We start from the raw sequence: 24,543 nt of genomic DNA on the forward strand, positions 1-24,543 counted from the left end.
ACGTCATGACCTGAGCCGAAGGCAGAGGCTTAACCCACTGAGCCACCCAGGCGCCCCACGCTGCACCTTTTAATTCCTCATATTTTCCAAGGCTTTGTCATCAAGCTCAGCCTGCTTCAGACATTCCTAGGCAATGTCCTTTCCACATGGATCCTGGACCCCCACCACGAAGAGTTCATATCCTCTGGACAGCAGCAGACCTTTTAAACTATGAAACCCTATAACCTCCTCTCTCAGAGGCTCCTACCAAATTTAGAGAGGAATTAGAAAGATTAATGGCTATTCACAGCCCCATTCGCAGAGAGCTTGTCTGGCTACCGCGGGGAGTCCTTCCAGCCCATGATTATAGGATGGCCATCGGGCAGGCCTGACAGCCCCCCGGAGAAACACCCCTCCCGGGGGAAACACAGCCAGAGCCACTCTCCCTCCTCCCATGACGGACCAGGAGCCAGCTCAGCAAGAGGCTCATATTTCAGGATTCCTAGGGGCGCTAGAGGAAGGCTTTCCTCCCCAAGTGAATCGGTCTAAGGTTGAAATACACACTCAGAAAGAAGGCAAACACCTGACCGCCTTTGTTGAACGGTTTGCACCAACTTCTCAAAGATGCATTGCGTTAAATTCAGAAGCCCCAAAACATGGAGACCTCATTTCTGCTTTAGTGGGAAATTTCCTCCCTGATATTAAAAAAACACACCCACAATCATGTAATGGGTAAGACTAGGCCACCCCTAAGGGTCCCGGAGACAGCTACCCAGTCCTTCGAAAAGAGTTTACTAGGGGCACCTGGGTGGCTCAGTGGGTTAAAGCCTCTGCCTTCAGCTCAGGTCATGATCTCAGGGTCCTGGGATCGAGCCCCGCATCGGGCTCTCTGCTCTGCAGGGAGCCTGCTTCCCCCCTCTCTATCCCTGCCTCTCTGCCTACTTGTGATCTCTGTCTGTCAAATAAATAAATAAATAAAACCTTTAAAAAAAAAATAGTTTACTAAAAGCCACAATTCTTGCTCTGCGTCTTCAGTCTTTACAAAGACAAGGGCATGACTCAGAATAACTTGAAGCCCGTTCAGAGATCTCCCTGTTTGCTTCAGATAATTGCAAACATTGCAAAAACAAACAAACAAACAAAACAACCCAGGACATTGGAAGAGAAATTGTTCCCCATGTAAGAAAAGGGAAGGTTTAAAAAGCAATTCCCCTAAACCCCAGAACCCCCGCCCCATGAAAGGGTCAGCTGATCTTAAGTCATGAGTTGCCTACCATAAAAATTAAATAGAGGAATGAGAACCAGATTTCATAGCTGACATGGGCGTGAATTTCTCTACCATTGGTTCGGAGAATTTGTCTCCACCGGGCAGCCCTGTTTGCTCCAGGCTGTGGGTCTCACGGAGACCTCCCCTATGGCTAGATCTTAGCCTTGCCCAACATCGATCTGTAAGCCTCCTCTCCCTCATGGGGCCATTGGAGCGTGCTGAGGTTCACCTGCGAACCTTCTCGATAGAGGTCTAGTCTGTAAGTGTAATGCCCCTACAAATCACAGCAAGAAGAGTGTTTTTGTTTCTTTACCATCAGACCAAGCCCCCCTGTTTCCTACTTTCTTCCTACTTCTGTTCCAAATTCCTCTGAAGAAGGTCAGTCTTTTCAAGATGTCCCATTGAGGGTCACCTGACTGGCTCAGTCAGCAGAGCACGGACTCTGGATCTCAGGGTCGTGAGATGGGTGTAGAGCTTACTTAAGAGGGCGGGGCGGGGAGGAAAAAAAAGAGAAAAGCTGTCCCAATCAGTCTTTGGGTTAAGCATGCAAGTGAAGTTAGATTATTATGAAGTAGGGAACGTGTGCACATTTCTTTGGAAAGAAACTGTTTCAATTAGTGGCTCTCTACTCTCTCTCCAAAGACACCAGAGCAAGATATTGAGCCCATAACAGACTCTGCTGCAACAGATGATCCTAGTCTCCACTCTCTCACCGTGGGACACCCCAATCTTGCCAGTAAGGAAAGCAGGCAAATTTGACTCAGAGGGAGACCAAGTTCATTGATTCCTACAGGACCTGAGGGCCATAACCTCTTTTGAAATTCCTTGCTAGCTGTGGTGCCCAGCACCACTGATACTCCTACCCTTCCTGCGGAAACAGCCTGGTTTATAGAAATCGACCTCTCCCCGGCTTTCTTTTTAATCCCACAGTACCCTGATTGGCAATTTTCTTTTTTGCAGTACATTTAGAGGGAGACAACCCGGACTCGCACACTGTCAGGATATTGTGAGTCTCCCTCAATGTTTTCTCGAGCCCTTAACGCTGATAGAGAGTAACTTCTACCCAAGTTTCCACGCTGGAGCCATAGGTTGATGACCTCTGTAGTCAAACCCAGCAGGGAGCTCTTCTAGATCTCCCTGTTTTCTTGCCAACACCAGCTGGACGAAGCCATGAAGCTTGTAGATCTAAACTCCAATGAGTCCCGACAACGTTCTCCACTTGGGATGTGAGCTCTCTCAGGGCATTCAAAAGCTCAACCCAAAACACCTTGAGTCAATTCTGTCCACTCCTCTCCCCAAAACGAGAAAATAGTTCTGGAGATTTTCAGGAGCCACCAGCCACTGCCACCAACGGATTCCTAATTTTGTGGTTTTTACTAAACCTTTGCTTGTTTATTCTCTCTGATATCAGCTTAGAGTCTATTTCCAGGATTCCAGAGGTATGAATCTCCCTTCCAGAAGCCTTCAAATTAGCTCTGTCCATATCCCTGGCTCTTGGCTTAACCTAATTTTGACAAGCCATTTCATTTCTACTGCCAGGAAAATAATGGCATTGCTGTGGGCATTCCAGGATGAACGACGGCTTCTCAGACATGGCCTACAGCATATTTCTCATGCCAGTCAGACCCTATGGCATCAGATGTTCCCTGCTACGTGCAATGACTAAAGCTGCCACTTTGATCGACAAAGCCAAGGGTCCCCCACTACCTGTATGTTTCCTGTGTGGGGTCTGTTCGCTTACAAGTTCACAGGACACAGCACCTTTCTATATAGGAACAGGCCACTCAGAAACAAGCTCATTTGACTAACCCATCCTCTTCCATCAGGGTAACCTTTAAATCCAGCCACCTTACTCCCCCTTCCTGATGCTGGAGAGCCCCTCTCTATTCTCCACGATTGCCTGACAACCATAGACATGGTCTCAAAGCCACAGGAGGACCTCTCAGACATCCCTCCAGACAATCCAGACATACTTCTATTTTGTGATAGCTCCTGTAAACGAAATTTCCAGGGAAACTTAATAACTGGTTATGCTGTAGTTTCTGCACATAAAACCCTGGAGGTACGTTCTTGACCCACCGTAAACTCAGCCCAAGTGGCTGAACTCATAGCTCTTAACTAAAACCCGCATATTGGTAGAAGGAAAAGCTGCTACATGCGCAGACTCCACGTTAGCTTTTGGAGTCGGCTGTGTTGTTGGCAAAATTTGGAAATCCTGGGGATTTTTTTTTTTTTTGACAGAGAGAGAGAGAGAGATCACAAGTAGGCAGACAGGCAGGGGGAAGCAGGCTCCCTGCTGAACAGAGAGCCCGATGCAGGGCTTGATACCAGGACCCTGAGATCATGACCTGAGCCAAAGGCAGAGGCCTAACCCACTGAGCCACCCAGGTACCCCGGAAATCCCAGGGATTCTTAACTTCTGTGGGCACTCCCTTTGCTAATGGGCATGTAGTGGCTGACCTGCTAGGAGCTATTCACCCCCTTCTGGAATCGTCATTGTTCACTGCTCCGCCCTACTAAGAAGATGGACAGAACTGCTAAGTCGGCAGCCTAAAATAGATCTCCTTATCCTTCCTTCCCCGATTTCTAACTCTCCCTTTACCCGTGAGTAATATTATTCATTATCAGGCAAATGACCCAAATGACAATCTGAAAAGGACTCTTGGGCCCATAAGAATGCAGAACAATACCCAATCGATTCTACCCTGGGCCAAAAAGACTCCCTAGCCACTTGTAACCTTTTGCCTTGTACTTATCTCTCACCCGAAGGGGCATGTGTCTAACAGGGAATAATTAAGGAACTAAGAGACCATTGGTTTTGCCCTGGCATCCACAAAATTTCTGGCCAAATTATTTCCCAGTGCGCTGCTTGGAAATCTCACCAAGATTTCTGGAAGAACTCAGTTTACCCTTTTTGGTCCACACTGCCCTTTTTTGGCATTTCAAATAGATTTTATAGATTTGCCCTCAGCAGTGGGATATTCTCATTGTTTTATTATTGTCTGCAGGCTTAGTGGATAGATGGAATGCTATCCAACTAGATGTCCCGATGGCACCACAATGGTTACGAAATTAATACCTGAGATCATTCCTTGCTTTGGTGTTCTTTTATGGATTGAGTCAGACCAAGGTACTCACTTTAGCAGAAAGACAAATCACCTAATTATAAGAATTGGGGGGGAGGAGCTCATTAAAATTTCATACCCTATGTCAGCCTCGATTATCAGGGCAAAGGAAACCTAAAAATCTAGACAGAAAAAGGAACTTAAGGAAGATCTGTCAAGAAACCAGTCTTAAATGGCCAGAACCTTGGCCTTGGCCCTTATGAAGAGCTGGGATTCTCCAAATAGGAGATAAGTCTTGACCCCCTTTGAAACAATGTTTGGTGGTCCAATGTCTATGGTATCTCTAAACCTTTCATTCAGGGATGAAAGGAACAATCTGATGCTATGACTAACTTTGTGTAAGGCTAACTGGTATACCTCCAGCCTATTAACAGCAGCAATAGGGGTGTGCCTTCCATCACCTGGTGAACCTGGACACCCCTTTCAACCAGAGACCAGACGTACATCAAGATCTTTAGAAGAAAGCACGCTTTATCACCTTGCTGGGAAGGACCCTCTGGGGAGCTCCTGGGCACCTACACTGCCATCAAAATAAAAGAAAAATCCTCTTGGATTCATGCACGTTGCACCAACCAAAGTAGACCCAGGTTCTCACTCTCAAGACGACTGGGAGACAGCCCTAACAGGTGACCTGAAAATAAGGATTTCCATGGACAAGCGCCAAGCCCCAGAAGCAGACCGCACCACCTTGGAGACAGCTTTTCCCAAGAGCACAGATCAAGAAACTTCCCTTTCACCTACCCTTCTTGCTTTACAGGCTCTGTGATACTAAGAATAAAAAATTAAAACAACTTTCTTTTGAATACTTTGTCACAGGTTAAGTCCCTTAACAGAAGGCTGACTGGGGACTGCTGGTCTCCCTCTATCCCACTTCCCTAAGTCTGCACCATGAGCTTTTTCCAACCTGTCTTGCTCTTACTGACCCTCTCTTTTCACCAGGTGGGGCGCCAACTGGACACCCCCTTTATGCCATTTTCCAAAGCCGGCCACAGTAACTAATCAGTCTGATTGTTGGCTGTCAACATTCAGATAATGCAAAGAACCCGAACCGGTCTTTGTTCCTGCAGATGTGACACCTGGAAGACTGAGCATGGAAGATGGATGAGCCACGGGTATGGTATCCACGACCGGGAGAATGTCACTCTGCCTTTTCCCCGGAGAGTTACTTGGGCCCCAGAAAATCTCCACAGACGCTTAAGGACTCTCCCTTGTCAGAGTAGAAACAAAAGTTGAAAGTGCTTCCCTTTGCACTGAAGACGGACGTGCCACCAGACTTCTGGGAGGTAGACCAGGACTCTGTGGCAGGCAAACCCTGTGGCTTGCAGCTGACAATGGCGCCTTCAAACTTAGCAAGGAGATTAAAAATAACCAGCACAGACATTTGCCAAATCACCAAATGTTTTTGCAGATCAGCCCTGTATGACATGGGGTATCTCGGCTGCCCCCCTCGTTAGATTGCCCAATACCACAGACTATATTTGGGTGGGTCAAAATTCTGGACTTACTTGGCTGGGTGACAACGCTAAGCTTTCTTGCTGCCAGAACCAACCATAGGCCTCCCACATCAGCTATTTCTCAACCTGTTCTGCTCTCAGAGACTGACAGGACCACATGACGAATACAGCTAGACGGATGTTAACATTAGCAGTGGCAAAGGTCACGGAACCCTCCAGCCTTTGAAAGCTACAGGTTCCAGCCTAACCTTACCTATAAATCACACTGGTCTTTCTCAATTTCATGTGGCAACTAAGTACATAGAATGTTCCCACCTAAATGGTCAGAATGATATGGTGCTGGATGCCTGGCTCCTTCCTTCACTAAGCACTCCACCCTAAATGCCGGCTGAATTGCAGACTTGGGCTCCTTTGCTCATAAAATGATCCACACAAATGGGCCTGTTGAAGAATCCTAGAAAAGCCATGGAGATGTCAAAATTCCAATGTCTATAGTGCACTAAAAGTCTTATTCCCAAATTTCAGAGATTACAAATTAGAAAATGTGATCCTAAACTCTCTGTCTGGTAATGGAACAAGAGTTCAATACCACTGTGCAAACTTTGACAACACCCCAGTCAGGAGTTAACAGCTTAGCCCCTATGGTTCTCCAAAATTGGCATGTCCTAGATTACACTGACCGCCTGGCCAGGAGAAGCCTGTGCAATCATCAGTGGAAAATGTCGCCTCTGTGTAAACCAAACCAGCCTAGTAACATGTCACTTAAGTCTGTCAAAAGGAAGAGTGAATATTTTTCACCAGGTAAATGAAACATAGACTTATATTGGACTGATTTATTTCCAGAGTAGGACCTGGTTTAGTAGGGTGTGCAGAAAGGCACTCAGATTTGTCCTTTCGTTCATCCTCATTCTGATCTATGTTTTTTCCTCTTTTTGCAGATCTCTTACCACTCATTGACTAACTCAGTTTCTCCCTCCCCAGTCCCCAGCTCAGCATTTAGTACGTGAGCTTCCAGAACAGTTTCAGAGGAGGACACTGTAAGGGCCCGGGCAGGACATCCCAAAATGTTCCCCAATGGCATCTTGATGATCTTGAATTGAAGCTCCTTGGAAAACAACGAGGGACAAGGACACTCAGATACTTGTCCATCCCCGTGAGAGCAGGACACAAATCTCCCACATGAGAAACACCGTCCCTATACTAAGCAAAAAAACATCCTCCTCACCAGAGTTAGGGACTTTAAAGTCAAGAAAACCATAGAAACAGACCCTGCTGGGTTTTTTCCTAATCTAGGGTCTCAGCCTAAATTTGCTTAGAATTCCGTACTAATTAAAGCTCCCAAACACCTGCTTTCGTTTATCCTGTCAATTTCTCACAAATTTACCATCTCTTTGTCTAAAATGTATGAAGACTGCCTGCCTTGGTCATTGGGTCTCGGTTTCATTATTGGGCCTCTGTGCATGTGTAATAAAACTTTGGTTTTCTCTCCTGTTAATCTGTCTGTATCAATCGCATTCCTAAACCAGCTAGAAGAACCCAGAGAGAAGGAGGAAATTCCCCCCTCCCCTGCACTACCCTCTCCCTGTGTCTTCACATGGTCTCTCCCCTCTGTGCATACATCCCCGGGGTCTCTTTGTGTGCCCAGATTTCCTCGTCTTATAACGTAAGTCAGACTGGATGAAGACCCCCCTCAGAGCCTCATTTTAAAGGTCCCGTCTCCAAACACAATTGCATTCTGTGCTGTCAGCATTAGGGTTCCAGCATACAAATTTATGGGGAACATAGCTCAGCCCATAGCAAATTGTGCTTTTCCAAAATGTCAAGGTCATGAAAATCAAAGAAAGGTAGAAGACCAGAATGTGGCGTCAAAAGAGACGTGACAACTAACTTCCACATGTTCCTCTGGCCTGGTTCCCAGGTTAGGAAAAATTTTTAAATGTTTTCCTTTTGTTATAAAGGATATTAGTGACACAAGTGGCAAAGTCTGAATAAGGCCTGTAGATTATTACATAACAGCATCATATCGATGTTGGCTTCCTGATTTTGTGGGGGTGGGAAATATTGTAGGGAATGCCTGGGTGGCTCAGTTGCTTAAGCGTCTGCCTTCAGCTCAGGTCATGATCCCAGAGTCCTGAGATCAAGTTCCACATCGGGCTCCCTGATCAGCAGTGAGCCTGCTTCTCCCTCTGCCTCTGTGCACGCTCTCTCTCTCTCAAATAAATAAATTAGATATTTTTTTTTTAAAGTACTGTTGTTACATGGTGGAAAGTTCTTATTTTTAAGAACCATACATGAAGTATTTGGAACTATCAGGCATTGGATCTGTGATGTTCTCAGGTTAAAAAAAAAAAAAAAGCAAACAGACAGTGGATGGATGGATGGACGGATGGACACTTGGGTGCATGGATAGAAAGAACTATAAAATGTTAGCTAACACGTGAGTGAGGAATACACGGGAATTCTTAGTCTCAATTTTGCAACTTCTCTGTTAGTCTTTTCAGACCTACAGTTTACAAACTTTCATCAAACCCTGAGTGTGAAAACCGGAGCAGTAGGTACCGGGGGAGGCAGTATGCTGGGGAGAGGGGAGGAAAGGCAGGTCACCTATCAAGAGCATCAGGTGGCCTCGCCAGGTAATTAATGTCACCCTCATCTTCAGCCTGAGGAAGTGGGAGCACAGAGTGCTTAACAGTCTTCCTGGGAGTCACCCTGGCTCTGTTAGGGCAGCGCCCACCGCCAGCTGCCACCACCACCCCCCCTCCCCAGGGAGGATGGCCACCCTCACCTACAGCAGCAGCCTTGGAGGTGGGCGGGTCCCCGCAGGGAGGCAGGGGGTTGGGGGCGGAGGGTCGTCCTGGCTGCATTTCCAAACCTGTGGTTTTGCCTGGGTCCCAAACTTCAGGACTCACCTCAGTCCCTTCCGACCCCGCAGAATCTCAGTACACAAGTAACACAAAAGAAAGAGCCAACGTGATCTGAACAAAGTGTTTTTATAAACTCGTGAAAAGGGCCCTAATCAGAAAAGGTTTCGGCGGAAGGCAGGCATGGGGGTTGTGACGTGTCCTATCCCTTCTGCAGGCTCCTGGCAAGCAGTGATCATTAGCAGATTTTGTTCTGGGTAAGCTCAGTGTCAGCTCCACATTATGGGATTTTATGGGATTTATGCACAGAACTTTCCTACAAAGCAAGGTATTATAGGACGGATTAGGCATTTCCCAGAAGCAAAGGTTCTGGCTCCCCTGTCTTATTTGTTAGCATTTTTTTTTTGGAGGCCCATGGTTAGGGGCTCTGTGGCCTCTCACCAGAACTCTTATATCCTACACACTCTAAAACAAGATACTTGTACAAAAAGATCGAGTAGATTTTTCTTAATAGAAGCTCATTAGAAAGTGTTAGGAATATGTAAAAAGACCTAAAAAGGAGATGAAAACCACATGTGCCTACTATCATCCAGAGACAGCCACTGACAACGTTTTGGTGTGTTCCTCTGCTGCCTTCTTTCTGTGTGTGGATGTGTGTGCCCGTGTGTGCACACAGAGAGAGACAGGGAAAGACGAAGGTGCAGAGCAGGGGGAGAGAGAAGCAGAGACAATGGGCTCTGTAGTAAAACCAAGTTACATTTGAATTCCGTACCTGCTGCTCGTTGGCTCCATGACCTTGACCAAGCTGCTTGACCTTCATTTCCACAACTGCAAATGGGGAATATAGATCCTTCCTCAAAGGAGCCGTTTTGACTAAACGAGATTAAATTCAATGAATGTGAAGCATGTAGTGTACTGCCTACACACAGGAAATCCCGACCAAATGGTAACTGAATAAATACGAGTACGTACTTTCAGCTTTTTCTTTTTTTGTTTGTTTTTAAAGATTATTTATTTATTTATTTGACAGAGATCACAAGTAGGCAGAGAGAGAGAGAGAGAGAGAGAGAAAGGAGGAAGCAGGCTCCCCACTGAGCAGAGAGCCCGATGTGGGGCTCGATCCCAAGACCCTGAGATCATAACCTGAGCCGAAGGCAGAGGCTTTAACCCACTGAGCCACCCAGGAGACCCAGCTTTTTCTTTCCAAACCTGGGATCATGCTGGTGATACCAATGTGTATCGTAACGCTTCCAGGCTATTACTGCCCTAACTGTGGGAAGACAGACTTCTCTTCCCAGGGAGCTAATATATTGTCAATAGTGTGCATATGATTTGGGAGCTGGCGGGGGGAGTGTGTTCTTTTCCTTTATAATTGACCACCCCAGCCTAAGTTCAGCAGGCCCCTAATGGAGTTTACAGAGTCACGATGTCCAGAAAATCAGATTATCCCATCTGCGTTTCAGCAGCACCACCCAAGCCTACACAACTGGGACAGGTTGCTTCTCCGATGTCGACCTCGGTTTCCTCATCTGTTAAATGGGGACAGCAACAGTGCCCCGGCAGCTGGTGGCCATGACAGCCAAGGGACAAAATCCATACAAAGCCCAGGACCTTGTGTCTGATAAGCGCTCAGGAAAAAGTGAAATAATAATGATTATTGTTAAGTTTCTTTTTCTTTAAAGATTTTATTTATTTGTCAGAGAGAGAGAGAGCACAAGCAGGAAAGCAGCAGGCAGAGGAAGAAGCATGTCCCCACTGAGCAGAGAGCCCAGTGCAGGACCCAGTGACCCTAGGACCTCAGGATCATGACCTGAGCTGAGGGCAGACACTTCACCGACTGAGCCACCCAGGCAACCCTCTTATAAGTTTCATATATGTAAGAGACATAATCTTCATAGCATGAATATGCGCTTCCATTTGTCTATTTCTCTACTCGTATCTCATAAATTGATGAGGGCAACATGCAAAAAAACACTGAAGTAATTGCCGAAGCAAAGGCCTATCAATGATGGAACCAGAGCTGGCGGGAGAGAGCCCTGCATCCCCGCCCACGGAGCCACAGCCGGCCAGACGTAGCAAAAGAAACAGAGTCTGGAGTATCTGGGACGCATATGTGGAGCCAAGGGGACAGGGGACTGGGCTCTCCTTGTCATCATGATAAAAATCGCCCTCATAATAAATGGCAGAGATGCAATAAATCTAAAGGCAGGTCCACTGTTGAGAGGCAATGAAGGAGAGGCACTAGGATCTCCCTCCAAGAGGTCTGCCTCCTGCTTGAGAATTTACAAATGCCCTCAGGCAAGTGACAACATTTGGGGTCTCAGTGTCCTATCTCTTAGGAATAAATGAGATACTGTATTTGAGCATCTACAAATAGCACCCAGGGCATAGTGAGCATTCCATAAAGGTCAGCTAGTCGTGGGGACCTAAATCCATCACTAGACCCTCATGTCTTACTGCCTTTTTTTGGTTTTTTTTTGAACTTCTCAGTACATTCAGTCTCCCTCGTGATTCTCTACTTCTTACAGTGGACATGAATGGGGACCAATCCTTATGATCCATTTCCAGAATGAGGGCAAGAAAACAGATTCTGCTTGTCTGAGGTTCGCACTTCATGTATTTCTTAGGTCTCTGAAAGACTGACATTTGCTGGCTCAGTGGTGGTGGTCGAGGGCAGAAACTGGCAAACCACAGTCCCCCAGGCAAGTCTGGCCCAAGCCTTTTTACGTATAGTCTGCAGGTCTAAGGACGGTTCTTACATTTTAAAGTGTTTGGAAAGCAATCAAGACGAGAATGACATTTTACAATGTGTGAATGATATGAAATTTACATCTCCGTGTCCATAAATAAAGTTTTATTGGCACACAGCCACAATCATGAGAGAGGGCACTTCGTTAGCTCTTTATGTATTATCTGTTTACATGATGTCTATCGCGGTGACAGCAGAGTCGAGTTGTTGCCACAGAAGCTATATGGGCCACAGAGCCATCTACAGAAAATGTTTGTGGGTTAAGGATGGAGCGTTCCTCCGGCCCCGGCTCTGGGCCCTTTCTGGTGCCACACTCTGCCACTCAGATATCCCCCACCTCCACCTCCCCCACGGACGGGGACCCTGTCACTCAGCCTCTCAGTCCATGGCTCCCCACCCAGATTGTGAGATCCTTGAGGACGTGTTGCCAGGACAAAGGAAAGGAACACCCACTGAGTATCTTCTCCCTGCCAGGTACCAAGCCCTCCAAAGACATCATCTCTGTAGGTAGTAACATTTCCACTTTAGGGATGGGAACCCAGAGGCTCAGAAAGGCAAAGAGCCAGCCCGAACTCACACAGCGACCAAGTAGGTAGAGCTCAGATTCAGTCATGCCAACCCCAGAGTCGCCCTCACACCAATACTCCATGCCCTGATTTAGGATTATGTGACCCACCTGGAGGCAGGAGGTAGGCGACAACCGATGGGTACCCTCCTGGCCTCTGCCCAAGATTTCTCGGCTTACACCACCACACCCACCCTGTCTGTGTTCCTGCCACGTTCCTGCCTTGGCTGTGGCCTGCATTTCCACCCAGCCCCAGCAGCCAGAGTAAACACAGCCAGTCCCAGCGTCCTCTCCCAGGGAGCCCGCAGAACCCACCAGCAAAACTCGCCTGTGCGAGCTGACCACAACCTCGGAGAGGACGGGGAGGTCTAACTCCACAGAAAATACTCACCTGTGGGGGACAGGTTTGCATGGAGGAGAGAAGCCATCTGTCCCTTCTGGGTTTTTGGTTTGGGTTTATATATGTATCCAGTCCTCACCAAGGAGGAAAGGGGCCCACCCAGTAAATGTTCTGTATTGGGGTGGAGAGAAGGGTGTTTTATTAGGTTTTTTTTTTTTAAGATTTTATTTATTTATTTGACAGAGAGAGAGAGAGAGATCACAAGTAGGCAGAGAGGCAGGCAGAGACAGAGGGAGAAACAGGCTTCCTGCTCAGCAGAGAGCCCGATGCCGGGCTTGATCCCAGGACCCAGAGATTATGACCTGAGCCGAAGGCTTAGAGGCTTAACCCACTAAGCCACAAGTCTCCAGCCTTTGCAGACCAAGTGTCCCCCTCCCCACAGGGATTTTCCGATGTCTCAAGCCTGTTTTGTCCTGTTTCCTTTGGCTGGGTAGATACCCCTGGCTGGCGGGCCATCTCACACAGCTCCTGTCCTCCCAGGTGTCCGTCTCCACACAGATGCCCCCACCACACACACACACAAGGCAGCATATTTTAAACTTCATGGAACACTGATTTCCAGTAGACCACAAGGTTCTCCAAATCCAACCGTCTCATTTAACTCTGCCAGCTGGTTCTGCTCAGGGCAAAGTCGCCAACGGTCAATTGAAACGCGCACGTGTGTGTGTGCATGTGCGTGAGCTTGTGTGCACACACGTGATCGCATCCAGTTATCGCTGGTAAAATCCTGTTCCATAGGAGGGTCCCTTGGAGGAGGGAAGGGATCTCCCCTGAGGTCCCAGAACTGGGTGTTCATGGCAGCAGAGCCTCCGGGTCTCACTGCCCACCCAGTTTTGCCTGATAGCTGGAGCCAACCCACACAGCCTCGCCACCGCCGTCTCTGCGTCCACTCCCAGTCCCCTGCGGGCTGGTCCAGACCCTGCAGCAGGAGCAGCAACCCTGCATCCTCCCTCGTACTCTTCACCTCCTGGCAGGGCAGTAATGCCCGCCCCGTGAGGGCAGGGACCTTGCTGTCCTTCTCACTTGTGTCTCTCCAACATCTAGAACAAGGCCTGGCACAGTAGCTGCTCAATAAACAGTTGGTCAATGAATGAATGAATGAATGAATGAATGAATATACATATGAAATCTTTCACTACCTTTGCTCCTGAGGCTTAGTGTTAGCGACTCAATTTCTTCACTGGGGGAGAGCAGAACCGATTTCACTTACAAAATGTGGGAGGAAAAAGGGATCAATTTCAAGATGGTAACAACAGACCGTTAACTCCTGAGGGGGTCCGGCCCCACTGCGTGGGCCCCACGCCCACCTAGGCCGTTCAGCCTCTACCCCTAGAAGCTCCCAGTCTGGTGTGAGAGTTCGATGTGGAACCAGTTACCGTGCAGTGTCAGTGTGCTGGGAGGGAGGGAAATACTGGGGTCAAGCAATGAGACCCCAGGCCAGTCTTGGCTGAGGCAAGGACAATGGGGACGGAGGGGGCAGCTAGGAAGAGTTTCCAGGGGCGGAGGGGGCCGGTGGGAATAGCATAGGAGCTAAAGGAAACACTGGAAAACAAATGGGTGTTACCTTGGCCGGAAAGAAAAGGTCCCAGAGAAAGTGTGTTGATGGGGGTGTGGGGGGTAGAAAGTAAAGGGAGGAAATGAGGGTAAGTGCGCGGCCTGGCTAGGTGGTCCAGAAGCCACGCCCCCAGGGTGGTCGAGGAACACAGCAAAATGTAAGCCCCACCCCCCAGCTCTCTGCATGGGGTCAAACTGTGTCCTCAGCAAGATGGGAAGGGCCTGACAAGCCGGGACCTGGCTCTCACTGAGCTCCTGGTAGGGGATTTTCTAAGTAGCTAAATCTAGCTTCATTATTATCCATCCTTTACCAATGAGGAAGCTGGGCATGAGGGGCTGGCGGAGCCAGGGCTTGAACCAGAGCTGCTGGGCTCTGTTCCTTTCTGACCGGCCGCCCCTCACTACCCCACATGCCTCCAGGCCGGTCCAGGGCAGCCCAGGGAGAGGAGCCCACCAGAGTGGGTTGGCCGCTGGATGGACTGAATGGGCGAGTATAAAACACCTCTGCTCCCCCAGCTTGTTTTCCTCGCGGAGACACAGCACTGTGTGCTGAGAACACACAGTTGGTTCTCAAACATTGGGTGCCCCTGGCACGCACACTTGTGGGCCCCCACCCCATGATGCTGGTTCTGGCAGTCGAGGCTGGAAGCCCGGGAATCTGCATTTTGACAAGAACCCCAGGTGATCCTACATGTTGTGAGAGACCTCCGGGGATAAAGGAGATGCAACTCGGCATTCGACCAGGGTTCAAATCCCATCTCCATCTACGAGATGTGTGATCTTGGGTGACTTTCTTGACTTCTCTGAGCCTCATAAATAAAAGGCTACGCTTGATGCCCATTTATATTTCCAGCTCTCTGCCTCTTCATTATGCCATGAACAGTGGAGTGCTTCCACTGGGGCCGCGAGAGTAAAGTAAAGAATGGGGGACCCAGTTGGGGAAGGGGGAGGGACACATTTACAGCCTGGTACCCATCCAAGGACAGCAAATTTCCTTGCTAGTTTCAGGGGAGGCTCTCCTGGGGGCCCCACCTCCAACCCTGACCTCCCAGCCGGCTCTGGGCTGGAAGGCAGTTCTAGAAATGCCCTGCTGGGTCCTCACACCTCCTGTGTCCACTCTGCGCCAGGAGAGCTGAGTCATGGAAAAAGTTAGTTCTCCAGACTACAGCTCACCCCCCACTCCAGCAAACCCACAAAGACTCCTTTCATGGTTTTTGGGTGGGGAGGGGGTGCGGTGGCTGGCTGTGGGGCCCTCTCCCTGGGCTGTGATGTGAAATTTCAAACTTTACCGTGGAGTTAAGTTCCCCACCCCTTGCCCCCAAGGAAACTAAGGAAGGAAAGGTACCAAGAGCAAAGGACAAGGGATGGGGGAGGCGGGAGGGGAGGATCCTGTCCCATGCAGTTCTCACTAAAGCTAAGCCACAGGGACCCTCCAGACATCCCCCAGCCCAGTGCCCCTTCAACCTTGCCTTCCTGGGGATCAGGTGGGGGGGAGGTGTCACCAAGAGGGGACAGACCGTACCCATCTGGGCAGCTGATAATAGAAGCCTGAGGCCCACAGGGATGGCAGGCCCACAAAACCCAAGTCCTGAAGGTAGAACAAGTAGGAAAAGGGGTCTGCTTCCAGGCCAGAAGCCAGTCCCCACCTCCTTTTAGGACTGCCTGACTTGTTCCTTTTAATTCTGCTTTCTGCCCAAAGCTGATGGCTGGAAGAGGGAAGGGGACCCTCCATTGTGGGCTTCCGTGGGTCACTTGGATATGCTGTGTCTCTGTTTCCTCCTGCATTAAACAGCTGGGATGGCACCCACCTTGGCAGGCAGCCTCATCTCTGAAATCAGGATGTGTGAAAAGGGCCTGATACCCTGGATGCTGATGTGGGTCCTTAACCTCCTGTCTGCCCTCTGCCCGTCTTCCATCCCAAAGACATGCGCAGGGGAAACATAAGCAGGACCCAGTGGTCCTCCAGCCAGCTGGTGTCAGAATGGGGCGGGTAGGGGCGCCTGGGTGGCTCAGTTGGTTGAGCAACTGCCTTCGGCTCAGGTCATGATTCTGGAGTCCCAGGATCGAGTCCTGCATAGGCTCCCTCCTGAGCAGGGCGTCGGCTTCTCCCTCTGACCCTCCTTGCTGCTTGTGCTCTCTCTCTCTCAAATGAATTTTTTTAAAATCTTAAAAAAAAAAAAAAAAAAAGAATGGGGGCAGGTAGCATATTGGGGACCAGGGGACACAGGTGAACATGCCAGTGTTTATGAGTGGCTTAAGATCTCTGTGCTGGTTGTCTCCTGGGTCAAGCCGCAGGCACGTGTGGAGGTGGGGCTATGATTTTCGCAGCCCTTTTTAGGCTTGGGGTGTTGCTCTGATGTAGGAGAAAGATCTGGAAGGAAAAGGAGAGATGGTGAGTGAGCAGGAACACTGGAGGCCACGCAGGGGCAGCCCAGAGGCGCAGTGTGGCAAGCGGGCCACTAGGCGGCTCCGAGGATAACAGATGACAGATGACGACAGGCGGAGTGCAGGGTTCCAGCTCCAGATTTCCCCAGCGTCTCATTAGCAGGCCGGTTGACACCAGGCGTGGCTGGGTGGAAAGGGCCTGTCTCTCTCGGGTTGGGATTTCTTTTCCATTTTTAGAGACTTCCAAGGTGGGAGGACACAGGCACTTTGACAGAGCCCTGCCCTTCGCCACTGCCTAGGAGTCAGATGAAGGCAATGGCCCGCTCTTCGGTCGCACTTTTGGGGGGACTGCATGGAGACGGGAGGGGGCCTCATTCCCACTCTCCTCCTCTTGCGCACGAGTAGGGTAGTGTGGGGGGAGAAATCAGGTCCATGTTTGAATCCCTCCTTCCTCTAGTTTCTGGCTGGGTAATCAGAAAATGGAGCTACTAATATAAGGTCCACGGGAGGATTAAACGTCCTAATATACGCTCTCTGTGTGAAAGCTCTTGTCCAACCCCACTCTTGCAGACGATAAGTTTCCCAATTCACCTGGAAGGAAGATCCTCGTCTGGCCTGCAGAACTTCTCCCCAGAACTAGAGAGCTGTGGGCCGGGAGGTCATCCCCAGCCACCGCCTCCCCCAGATCAGCTTTTCTGAAAGTGACTCCCTCACCGGCACCTCACCTCGGCGGGGCTCCCAGGTGGCGCACTGAACAACCTACTAATTCCAGGGCACCCAGCCCTGCTGAATCAGAAGGTCTGGGGGTGAGGCCCGGCTTCCTCGCCCCAACAAGCCTGGCTGGAGAACTCCTGCCCCAGATTACAGAGTAGATCCGTGGCTCATCCTCCTCTCGGCCTCCTGGCCAGGGAACCGTCAGGGGCAGTGGGAGACAAGTCCCATCAGCACTTCTAACTGGAGCTGCTTTTGTGTGATTCACTTCCCAGACTTCCTGCGACAGACCTCTCTAAAGAGCAGGGTCCCACCCTGCAGCAGAGGAGACGCTCTCCCCGGGGGAGGGCGGGAGGTGAGAAGGTGGGTGCCAGGCTAGGGCAGCCCAAGGAGACCCAAAGACAGAAGTCGCCGCCTGCCCAGCACAGGGGGCTCCCGTGTAGGACATCTTGTTTACAGGCTTTTGTTATTAAAGAAATTGCTGTCAGTCAAGGTAATTCTACCCCAGATGAGCAATAAATATGCTCCCAGCTAATCTTATGGGGATTTTATTGGCACCTTGGGGGCAGAGGTTCCTTTAACCCTCCTCATCCCCGCCTCTCAAAGCAAAATCCGGCTCCCCAGCTGTTCCCCGCCCCCAGCCACAAGAAGGGCTCGGGCAAGACTAAGAAAGTGCAGCCTAAGTGAAGACAAGGCGTCTGGGCAAAGGGCGGGAGCGGTTTCCCGGTCCTACCTGGAGGCAGGGGCTGACCAAATAGCCTGAAATAACCCCGGGTCCACCTGGTTGGATCAAAGCGCGCGCGAGCTCCCCCGGGCCTGCCCCGCGCGCAGGACCCGGCACCTGGCCCCGCGGGCGCCCCCAGCTCGGGGAGGGGAGACCGCGGCCCGGGCCAGGAGGAATGTCTCGGGGAGGGAGCCGGTTCGCAGGAGTCGGTTCCAGCGTGTTCGAGTTACTGCTGCGAGCCCTCAGGGACACCGCCGGCAAGTCCCGGCTTGCAGAGAGGGGAGCCAGCCCGGGAGAGCGCGAGTCGGAGCGAGCCCGTGTGCGCGCCCGCGCGCGCGCCCCGCACTGCGCAGGGGGAGGGGAGGCCGCGGCAGCCACTCAGAGGAACGGTAGTGAAGCCTCCGAACAACTTTAACTGTCAATCAGACTTAATGGGGTATTAAAAAATGGGGGGGGGGGTCTGGGGGGGTGGAGGAAAGGGCAGCCCTCTCGCTCCGCGCCGCTGCTGCCCCAGGAGCGAATGAATAAGGCGGCGCTGACGAGGGCGTCCGATCCACACGCGCTCCGCTCCCGGGCCCTCTCCAAGTTGGAAAGGACAAAAAGAAGGCAATAAATGCTAACGAGGGAGAGAAAGGGAGCCGGATCGAGCGGCAACTCCCGGCGTCTGCTGGGAGAGGGAGGGCGAGAGCCGGAGCGAGCGAGCGCGCGCGAGGGCGAGCCATGCACGTAAAGAAACTGACACCCGGACCCCCCACTTCTCCTGCACGTTGCTGGCAATCAGATCGCGTTTAAGCAATTTCCTGAGCCCAAGAATAGCAATGAGTCGGGAGACTTTCGCGGGCTGAAATTGGGAGCTCCAATCACTCCCCCCCCCCCCCGCCTTTTTTTTTTTTTTTTCCCGGGAAAGGGGGGGGGGGGCCCCACATTTGGAAACGGCTCCTTTTTTTTTTTTTTTTTTTAATCTTGCACTTTGAAACCGCGGGACTGTAGCAGGGTGCGCGCGTGTGGTTGGTGCCTTCCCCCCCACCCCCTGCCTAAACTCCTCTGTCAGCCTGTAAACATTACCTGAGAATTCCCCAGCCGAAACGGCTGCTGGGGCAAGAAACTTCTTGTTAGAACTTTCCACCTCCGGCTTCCCCTCCAGCCCTCTTACTGTCCCAACCTTCTCAGACGCTTTTTCTCCTCTCGAGGAGGATTTATCTTTTTCTTTTCTTTTTTTTCCTTTTTTTTTTTTTTTTCTCTCTCCCCCCCGGTTTTTTGCTTTTGGGGCGAGGTGATTTCAAGAGTGGCCAGGTGGGACGCCTCGCTCCTCCCCCACCTTCCTTCAGTTTGTTTATTATTGTTTTGGGTGTTTTCTTTTCTTTCTTTCTTTCTTTCTTTTTTTTTTTTTTTTTTTAATTCCTGTTTTGCTCGGTCCGGGGAGTTTCGCCCCCCTGCCCGGCTCCGCGGCGCGGAGGATGGTGTGGAAATGGCTGGGCGCGTTGGTGGTGTTCCCTCTGCAGATGATCTATCTGGTGGCCAAAGCAGCCGTCGGACTGGTGCTGCCCGCCAAGCTGCGGGACCTGTCGCGGGAGAACGTCCTCATCACCGGAGGCGGGAGAGGCATCGGGCGCCAGCTCGCTCGCGAGTTCGCAGAACGCGGCGCCAGAAAGGTACCGGGCACTGCAACTCCAGGGGGTGGGGGCTGAAGGTGCGGGGGACGCCCACCTGCTGCCGCGGCCGAACCCGCACCCGGGAGAGTCGCCGGCCGCCCTACTTCTCGGCGCCACCCGCGAGTGCTGAGCTAGTCGGTTTCACCTTGTAAATTTCCCGGGCACCAGACTGTCTTTTTTGGCAGGTCCGGAGCCGGTCCGCTCCTTTGGGGTCGGTGGCCGACTGGCCGTTCACCCCCCCACCCCGAAACCGAGGAGACCCACCCATTTCCCACATTCCTCCCTCCCGAAGGAAGGTGGTGTGTTTTCCCCCTTCGCCCTCCCCCCATTGCCACCACCCTGGTGAGTGCAGGGTGTGTGCGCTCCTGGGTAGAGCTGGGAGCCGCCTGCTAGCTGGCTTCGTATTTTCCTTGGCAACCCGCTTCCCAGCCCCAACCTGGGCGGCTGCGGCTCTGGAAGCACGGAGAGAGAGGATACTCGGTTTGGGTTTGAAGGGGGGAGTGGTCTTGGATGTCTAGCCGGGCCTGACAAGCACTCCCACGCCCAGGTGTTTGGAAATCTAGAAAGAGGGGGACAGCGGTAACCAGCAGCTGATAAAGAGCCCTTGTTCTCACCTTCAACCCTGCCTCCTCCCCCCAGATACAGCCCCAGAGGGGATTCCTCCCCATTAGAGGAGGAGGTGGCACTGTGGGTAGGGCCCTCCTGCCCCTGGGCTGCCTTTAGGTTTTTGGTGGTTACAGCATCTCTTCCACTGGTTTTCCCAGACCTGGTGCCTTAGAGTGGGGAGGGTGAGGTGGCTGTCACCCAGCTCTGACCCAAGCCAGGCTGACTCACCCGGTGACTAGAGCAAAGGAGAGAGAGATTGGAGGCTGGCAGGCCAGACTGTCTCCAGCCGGCCCTGTGAGAAGGAAGAGCAAAAACAGGGAATTAGTTTGAAACTTCAACTGTTGGGGGGGGGGCGCTGCGGGTGAAAGGGCCGGAGAAGCCAGCTGATCTGACAGGGAGCCACATACCTAGGGGATTAAGTAAATATGTACTGTAGAAAAGCAAACCTGCCTGTAATTCCAGGTTGCTTTTGTTTTGTTAAATACTGCCCTGAGATTTACAATTCCTCCGGGGTGGCTCAGACTGGGACTGAACTTTGGAGCCTGAACTATCAGCCAAAGCCGATGACCGATTAACTCTTCCCCTGCCGGGCCAGCGTGGGGGAGGGGAGGACCACGGTGGCCCAGCTCGCCCGGAGTCGGCTGTCCCTGGCTCCTGCTTCTCCTTGGGTGGTTTGGACAGCTGCTTGACCTTGTAGTTGGAAGAGTCGTTCGGAAGTGTTTTTAACCCTTGGACACACTGAAAAAGGAGAAGTAGGAGTTGTTCTCAGCAGTTTCATTTCCTTGGGGTGATGCCCCGTCCGAGGGCTCCCCAAAGCCCTTTGTGGAGGGGGATCAGGAGGTGTCCTTGTAGGGGTATGTGGGGTTGGGGACAGTCGCGTGTGATTGTCATTCCTTAGCTGTCTGCGTCCCGCAGAAACTTTCTCCGGACTCTTCCAGCTGGCCCAAGTCCTGGTCTCTTTTACTGCTTTTGTAACCAGCTGCAGTAGGCTTACCAAGAACTCTTTTAGTCAATCTGGAAAAACTTGACTGACTATAAACAATCCTAAATTAAAGAAGTATATGCCATTGGCGGCGGCAAGGGCTGGGGGTGGGGAGGCTTCGTAAAATAGCGCCGAGGGACACCCTGCAAGTTCATGCACTGGGAACCCTGTCCTTCCTGACTTGGAAAGGACATTCTCTTCCGGGGAATAAACTCAGGGCCATTTAGAAATATGCCTCAAATTGGTACTGGGTCTCCAGAAACGGGATCCATGGGGGCCTGTGAAACTTCCAGTGCCATTCATGCTGGGTTTAGTCATCAGCCCTCAGGATGAACCAGAGCGCTCTCTATAACTCTTAACTGCCTGGCCAATTACTAAAGCTACTTTTTAACGAGACCTCCACTTGCTGCCACGGTGGGGAATTTGGAATCTGCCTGAGTCCGTCTGGGGCCAATGGAGAGGGCTCTGGGATGATCCTGAGCCTGGAGTGTTTGGGGTCCCACTGGGCTTGGGGACAGAGGGCCCTGTATTGTGGAGTGGGGAGTTAATGGGGGCCTGCTGAGCACGTTGTGCAAACTGTGGGCTTCAGGGTAGTCGTGGATGGGCTGCCGAGCCGAGCCGGGGAGAGTGGCACCAGCCACAGCCTGCAGGGATGCTAGTGAGATAGGTGAACTTGCTGAACCACAGATCACTGTCCTTCTCCCTGTGTCAGAAGGAGAGGCTGCTTCTGAGAACCCTTCCAACTGGATTTAGGTGGCTTTGGATATGGAGGGGGAAGTCCCCCAAAGGGAAAGAAGTGAGGAAGGCCAGAGCCTCTGCCAGCAGACGGTATACCCGGAAGAGATGTCCGTTCACCTTGGGAAAGAATGACAACCCAGTTTCCCATAATGATCTTTGGCAATATTTGTGGGTGGGGATGTGCCTTAGGCTTCAAAGGTGACCCAAAGGAGTGTTTTCTTAAAGGGTCACAAAGGCTCCAGGAGTTGGAAAGTTGGAAACATCTGTCCTTACCCACAACATATCGAGGTAAACTGAGGCGGGGCCGGCCCTGGTTAGGGGTCTCCAAGGGGAAGGCTCCTACTTGGTTATTCCCACTACAATATTTTTGGTTTTGTTTTCTGGGCTCCCCTGGAATTCCTCCCGAGAAAGCATCCACAGAGCTTGGGCCTTCCCCCCATGCCCTCAAGGCTCCTGGCTGGCTAGTCGGCTGGCATGGCCTCCAAAGTTTTTGACTTTGACTGGGATTTAGCAGGGGCCCCGAGGAGGAGGAGAAGTGGACTGTTGGTTTGGAAGTTTTTGCAGTGGCTGTTCCAGTTTCTGTTCCAGTATGAGGCAAGGGCCTAGATGAAAGTCCTGCGCTGTGATTGTAGGCCCGTGGAGGCAGGGGCGACAAATGAGGGCCCAGCCCAAATATAAAGGACGGGTACAGCCCAGACTCAGGGACCCATTCATTTCCAGGAGGCAGGATGAGAGCTGGCTCAGAGTTGCATCTGCTTGGCTGGTACTGAGTTACAATATGTGGGTGGAGAGTCTTGTTCTTGAAGCAGCTAGCCAGGAACTAGCCCTTTACGTCGATTTGTGAATCCTGTTTTGCCCCATCCATTCAGCAAGTCCCATCTCCTTCCCATTCCTGACGCTGGGGCAGGCCCAGGCCCATCTATGCCGCGATGACCGTCTAGTTCACCGAACCTGCTTGAGGGGTCTTTCAGGTGTTTGGCACAGTGCTAGGCCTGGAGGGGGGGCGGGGGGGTGGCTACAACAAAGATGAAGAAAGACCCAGAGACACGGCTGGGTGCTCAGGGTCAAGGCACAAATTACAGCGTGTGTTCATTTCTTCTGGCCGCCATAACAGATTACCACTCACTTGATGACTTACAGCAGGAATTCACTCTCTCTGAGTTATGGAGGCTGGAAGTCTGAAAGTGAGGTGTTAGCAGGGCCCCCTCCCTTGAAGGACCCGACGGGAGACTCAGTCCTTGCTTCTTCCTGTTCTTGAGGCTCCTGGAGCTCCTTGGCTTGGGGGAGACCTCTCCGGTCTCTGCGTCCTCGTGGGGCCTTAACCAATGTCTCTGTCCGACTCTGTGCGCTCTCCTTATAAGGATACCAGTCAATGGGTCATGAAGCCTCGATCAGTAATGAACCTTAACTAATTACATCTCCAAAAACCCTACTTCCAATGATATCACAGTCAGAGGTTCTAAATGGGCCTGAGTTGCTCATTCATGGGGGGTGGGAAGGGAGCCCAGTGGAGATGTTAATCTCTAACAGAGGATCACAGAAGGCTTCCTGAAGGAGGTGGCATTTGAGACAAGAGTTCCAAGTAGCAGGGATGTGAAAAGGTCACTCCAGGTGCAAGGAAACACCTGAGCAAAGACTGTGTGCCCCCCTGGAATCAGGGAAGAGAGGCAGAAGGCAAGGAGGGACAACATCGTAGAGTGGGATGGGGAGCTGGGGAAGTATCTCAGATCCTGAGTCAGGCCAGTACAGATGAGAACAGGAAAAAGGAGGAAGAGAGGACAGGGGTCCAGACAGGGATTCCTTTGGGACCCAGAGCCACCAGCACAAAATAGCTTATTAAACAATGATGTGTGGAGGTCCCAAAAAAGGGCGTGCTATGGGAGATGGCAATGGTGCATCTCCCCTGCCCTCACCCTGAATGCAGACTCGGCTGGAAATTTCTGGGAAAAGGAACAGGCTCCCATTTGATGGCGGCTTGAAGCAAGAAGGTAGCCACCTGTCCTACCCACAGCATCTAGGGAAAGTGTTTCAGCTTGGGGCATCAGGACCTTGGGTTTCAAACAATGGGCCTTGCACTTGGACCATGTTATGAATGGGCACACACCTCCCTCTTACTGGCCCGCCCACTTCCCCCGGGGAGCCAGGCGGCAGAACTCTGAATCCGTGCCAGCTGTGGCCCGGCTTCCGCGGGGTTCCCTAGACCCAGCTCTGCTACAACCCTAGGAAAGTAACTACCTTCTCTGGGTGGCAGCTAAGCAGCACACCTATAAAATGAGAGAGGCCACAATGACCCCTAAGATCCTGGCATGCCTTAAAGTTCTCGTATCACGGATCAGCCATCCCAGGAAAGCAGCAGATTACCAAGCTCCCGGAGCTGGGAGGGAAAGACTGATTCAGAATACGGTTGTCCTCTTCCCTGCTGATCTCAGCCATTCTTGCTACTCCTCAGATGCCACTGACAGAAAAAGCAGCAGCTCAGTGTTGGGAAACATGCCTGCGGTGGATGGGAGGCTCATTCCCACTGCTCAGCTCTCTCCACAGCCTCTGACAGCTAGCTGTCCGCCATGGGTTTATTTTAACTCTTATAGGAGATAATATTTTCAACCTGTTGTTTCCAGGGCATGGACGGGCCCAAATTCCCCAATTAGCATATCAAGGAGAACTTCCAGCTTATCCTAAAGTCACCAAATTGTCTGTTAGGGCTTTAGAGCATGCTCCCTAGACAAGCTCACGTTCAGTCTATAGCCTGTCCGCGAATTCTCCCTTACACTCAGGCCCTCCTGGGCTTCAA

At 51.3% G+C, this 24,543-nt stretch overlaps 1 protein-coding gene across 1 annotated transcript in view; it reads left to right on the forward strand.

Moving 5' to 3' along the window:
• Positions 1-19,164: 19,164 nt before the first annotated feature.
• The window catches only part of LOC111154760 (dehydrogenase/reductase 3), a 36,930-nt gene continuing 31,551 nt past the window's right edge, over positions 19,165-24,543 (forward strand). The window contains exon 1 of the mRNA XM_022514653.1: positions 19,165-19,426. Within this exon, the coding sequence (XP_022370361.1) occupies positions 19,232-19,426 (195 nt within the window). The 5' untranslated portion in view covers positions 19,165-19,231. The remainder of the gene's footprint in view (positions 19,427-24,543) is intronic.

This window comes from Enhydra lutris, unplaced genomic scaffold (assembly GCF_002288905.1).
Source record: "Enhydra lutris kenyoni isolate GAN:26980312 unplaced genomic scaffold, ASM228890v2 scaffoldscaffold38, whole genome shotgun sequence".
NCBI lineage: Eukaryota > Metazoa > Chordata > Mammalia > Carnivora > Mustelidae > Enhydra > Enhydra lutris.